Source organism: Clupea harengus, chromosome 14, assembly GCF_900700415.2.
Source record: "Clupea harengus chromosome 14, Ch_v2.0.2, whole genome shotgun sequence".
Lineage (NCBI taxonomy): Eukaryota > Metazoa > Chordata > Actinopteri > Clupeiformes > Clupeidae > Clupea > Clupea harengus.
In genome coordinates this window covers 4,961,086-4,966,085 of record NC_045165.1, presented here as the reverse complement: position 1 = coordinate 4,966,085, position 5,000 = coordinate 4,961,086, and the positions used below count along the sequence as shown (strand labels likewise).

At 44.3% G+C, this 5,000-nt stretch overlaps 1 protein-coding gene across 1 annotated transcript in view; it reads left to right on the top strand.

The window, feature by feature from the left end:
• The window catches only part of ttc7b (tetratricopeptide repeat domain 7B), a 52,027-nt gene that overhangs the window by 29,116 nt on the left and 17,911 nt on the right, over positions 1 to 5,000 (top strand). The window contains 1 exon segment of the mRNA XM_042709806.1: positions 2,201 to 2,298. Within this exon segment, the coding sequence (XP_042565740.1) occupies positions 2,201 to 2,298 (98 nt within the window).

Sequence of the window (5,000 nt, the reverse complement as noted above, 5' to 3'; positions counted from 1 at the left end):
CACACACTCACACTCCAACCCCAGGTATCTCACTCACCCCACACACTCACACACACACCAACCCCAGGTAACTCACTCTCTCACGCCCCCCACACACACACACCAACCCCAGGTAACTCACTCACACACTCAAACTCCAAACCTCACCAACCCCAGGTAACTCACCCACGCCACACACACACACTCACACTCCAACCCCAGGTAACTCACTCACACCCCACCCACGCCCCACACACTCACACTCCAACCCCAGGTAACTCACCCACGCCCCACACACTCACACACTCACACACCAACCTCACAACCTCAGGTAACTCACCCACGCCACACACACTCACACTCCAACCCCAGGTAACTCTCACCCCACACACTCACACTCCAACCCCAGGTAACTCACCCTCACCACACACACTCACACACCCCAGGAAGCCCAGGAAGCCTGCAAACCACTGAAAAGGTCATGAAGGTCACTGTGGAGTTCCCACTCAAGTACGGAGAACACAAGTATGCAGCGCACAAGAACAAGGGCTTGTCTCCTTCTGGAAAAAGAAGTGAGAATGTCTCCTCAGTCGCTTATTATACTCCCCTGGTTCTTCTGCAAAATAAAAGGTGAAAACATCGCATCAGTGAAGTTGTCCTCAGTTGGGGTAACTTCACCTCAGGCACCACTACAGACACCTTCTCCTGTGTAGTCCTGTCAAAACTACACCGTAGGACCCTCAGCGTTACAACCTCCACACAGCCTGCCTTAGCTCAGGTGAACACTCCCTCCAGGTCATAATCCTTTTTGCAAGACCATTTTGCAAATGGTACACTTTGGCCACACCCTTTCAATATTCTAGAAGACTCTCACCCTACTACATGACTGCATCCTCCATCTTGCATGATAAGAATAGGTTCCAGTTACCTAATGTTCTGATAGTTCCTGCAGGTCCATTCAAGTAACCAGACAGCTTTAGCATAGCCCCACACCCCCCCCGCCCCTTCCTGTTTGTCCCCGTCTCGTCTCATACACACGGCCTGGGAGGCGAGCGGAGCGGGAGCGGGAGCGGGAGCAGGAGCAGCAGCCACGGGCGCGAGCCGTTCTCATCCATCTTGTCTATCTCTCATTAAGCTTGCTAACACCGTTCCAGGGAGACCCAATTAGTGTCTGGACTTTTCACCCTGCTCCCTCCCAGTTAGACAGCCATTTTTTTATTTTTCTCTTTTGCTCTTCTCGTTGTTTATTTATTTTTTGTCTTTTCCTGTTATCCTACAGTGCATTAGTCAGTGTGTCAATCACCAAAGACTCTCGGTCTGTGTGTGTGTGTGTGTGTGTGTCTGTCTGTCTGTCTGTCTCTGTGTGTGTGTGTGTGTGTGTGTGTGTGTGTGTGTGTGTGTGTGTGTGTGTGTGTGTGTGTGCTGTTCAGCACAAAAAAGGCAGGAGGGATGATGTCTCTCAGTCTCTGCGGAGAGAGACTTCATTCCCCTTTATATCGTCAGAGTCTTCACAAGGACACCAGTGTCATTGTTGTGTAGTCACTCAAGCTTTCGCACACACGTTTGTCTCTGCGCGTGGACAGATGGGATGTCTGGTGTGGCCATCCAGAGTTGACGTATGCGTCTCTCAAAGACCTACACCCTGGTTCTGTAGTCAACCTGCTGTCTCAAACATTTTTAGTAATTGTAGTCACGTTGGATTGACCTTTGGGATTATTGTTATTTTGTTATTGTTGTTTAGTACCATCATTTCTTCCATTTCACGGAAATCAACAATAGTTTGGTGTTATAAATTGAAAAAAGATCACAAGAAGATGTATTTTTCCAGTGCACTTTAGTTAAAGCTTCTCAAAACAGTTGGCAATTGCTTATTGCTAAGCTTGCAGTATGTCTGCAAAGTTCTCTGTCTATTGTGTATTGTTGTTATTGTTGTTGTTGTTTTTTTGTATTGGAATGATTGGTTAGCCTTGTCACTGAATCGCTGATATGAACGGGTGTGTGCTGATAATGTTAACGTGGGAGATGTAGACGCGAGGGTTGCTCTGGGTTTCATCAGGCTGGGTGGTCATGTGACAGGAGGGGAGGGGCTCTGGGGGGGGGGATGCTTATGCTGGAAGGCAGGGCTTGAATCAGAATTTTCATTACATTTCAAATCAAATTCTGATGTCATTTTAATCCTGCGTGTGTGTGTGTGTGTGTGTGTGTGTGTGTGTGTGATCAGTGACTCAGGTCGGGGTAGCAGTCTGTTGGATCGCGCCATAGCAGACCGCAGGCAGATGAACGCCATGACTCTCCCTGACTTCAGTGACCCAGACACAGGTAGGAGAACCCACTCCATGTATGACGGACGAGATCCCTTCACAGCCTGTCAGAGGAGCTCATTCTTCTGTTCTTCTTGTGTTTGTCTTACCGTGGCAACAGTGTCCAGGGATATTGCTCATCATCTCTAGTCACACCTGAATCTGTTAAAAATGTATCCATGTTGATCACCAATGAGGAACAAATGTGAAGAAAAAAATTCAGCTATTTTCACTGAATACATTTAGCTAACTGTATTTGGGAACAACCATCACTTAGTTAATACAATAAGCTAACTGTATTTAGAACCCCCATCACTTAGTTAATACATTAAGCTAACTGTATTTAGAACCTCCACCACTTAATACATTAAGCTAACTGTATTTAGAACCTCCATCACTTAATACATTAAGCTAACTGTATTTAGAACCTCCATGACTCTTTCAGTTCAGTTCAGTTCAGTTCAGTTCAGTTCAGTTCAGTTCAATTCAGATCAGATCAGTTCAGTTCAGTTCAGTTCAGATCAGTTCAGTTCAGATCAGTTCAGTTCAGTTCAGTTCAGTTCTACCTGGGATGACCCAGCTGGGTGAGATGAGCTTGGAGTTTTCCATGCGCAGGTTGATAAATAAAAGATCTGTTGTTGCCATTTATGAGGCCTTTGTGGTCACACAACCACGCTCAATCAAGACATTACAGTGATGAATGAAGGGTCTTGCTGCAGCAGTAAAGTCTAACTGAGTGGCCCTGAAATGAAGCGCTAAATGATGTGGAAGGGGCTCGTGTCTATTAAATGCCACCATGATAAATCACAGACAGGGAGGTGACTGCAGTGGATCATTTTACGGCCCAGACACACCCAAAGTGGAATTGGATGAATCGAGGTATTCCTATGCAATAAGAGTAAAAAAAAATATTTAAAATCAAATAATATAAAGGCTTTCTGATTCCAGAGATTATGTTAACCTTTTGCTTAATTTTGTGTCCAGTATGACGTAAAACAGCTGGAAATATCCAGATAAGATTATGTGTATGTTCATATTCTTAAATCAGATGGGCATGTACTATGTCAGTTGTAAACTACTAAGTATTACGGTGAATGGTATGGGATTAATGACCGAATCGTATTTTGCTATAAAAATCATGAAATGTGTAAGAACAAGGGTATATCCCTGAAGGACTAATACAACCTCATAACTTATGGGGTGGTATTTGGGATCATTGAAATGAGGTTGAATCATTCTCTCAGGTTGAATAGCTGAATAACTGTGTATCTTATGGGGTGGTATTTGGGATCATTGAAATGAGGTTGAATCACTCTCTCAGGTTGAATAGCTGAATAACTGCGTATCTTATGGGGTGGTATTTGGGATCATTGTAATGAGGTTGAATCACTCTTTCAGGTTGAATAGCTGAATAACTGCGTATCTTATGGGGTGGTATTTGGGATCATTGTTATGAGGTTGAATCACTCTTTCAGGTTGAATAGCTGAATAACTGTGTATCTTATGGGGTGGTATTTGGGATCATTGTAATGAGGTTGAATCACTCTTTCAGGTTGAATAACTGAATAACTGCGTATCTTATGGGGTGGTATTTGGGATCATTGTTATGAGGTTGAATCATTCTCTCAGGTTGAATAGCTGAATAACTGTGTATCTTATTGGGTGGTATTTGGGATCATTGAAATGAGGTTGAATCATTCTCTCAGGTTGAATAACTGAATAACTGCGTATCTTATGGGGTGGTATTTGGGATCATTGAAATGAGGTTGAATCACTCTTTCAGGTTGAATAGCTGAATAACTGCGTATCTTATGGGGTGGTATTTGGGATCATTGTTATGAGGTTGAATCACTCTTTCAGGTTGAATAACTGAATAACTGCGTATCTTATGGGGTGGTATTTGGGATCATTGTTATGAGGTTGAATCACTCTTTCAGGTTGAATAGCTGAATAACTGCGTATCTTATGGGGTGGTATTTGGGATCATTGAAATGAGGTTGAATCACTCTTTCAGGTTGAATAGCTGAATAACTGCGTATCTTATGGGGTGGTATTTGGGATCATTGTTATGAGGTTGAATCACTCTTTCAGGTTGAATAGCTGAATAACTGTGTATCTTATGGGGTGGTATTTGGTATCATTGAAATGAGGTTGAATCACTCTTTCAGGTTGAATAGCTGAATAACTGCACAGGTTAATAAGCAGCACAGCAGAGCTGATGTGTGTGAAGAAGGAATCACACAAGCCTTATTTCCTCTCCTTTGCTTTTTCCCTATATCTCTTTCAGTTTGTTTCCCTAAGTGACTGTACGATACTATGTGCCTTCTTATTGAGGGGTGGTGTGTGTGTGTGTGAGAGAGAGAAAGAAAGAGAGAGAGAGAGAGAGAGAGAGAGAGAGAGAGAGAGAGAGAGAGAGAGAGAGAGGGAGACATCCCTGAACTGTTTTGTTGTTATGTTTACAGCCTCTGGTTCCACTTCCTCTTTCTCGAGTACGGACACCCCCTCTTCTCTCTTTCTCCTTCCCTCTCTCTACACCTCTTCTCCTCTTCCTCCTCCTCCTCTCCCTCCTCATCCTCCTCTTCCCTCCCCCACCCCTAAGAGTGACTCCACACTCAAGTCCAGCAGCCCGGCTTTCTGTGACCACGCCCCTGACCGGCGATTCTCCAACATCAGTAACACACCACGGCCTGCATGTGTGTGTGTCTGTGTGTGTGTGTGTGT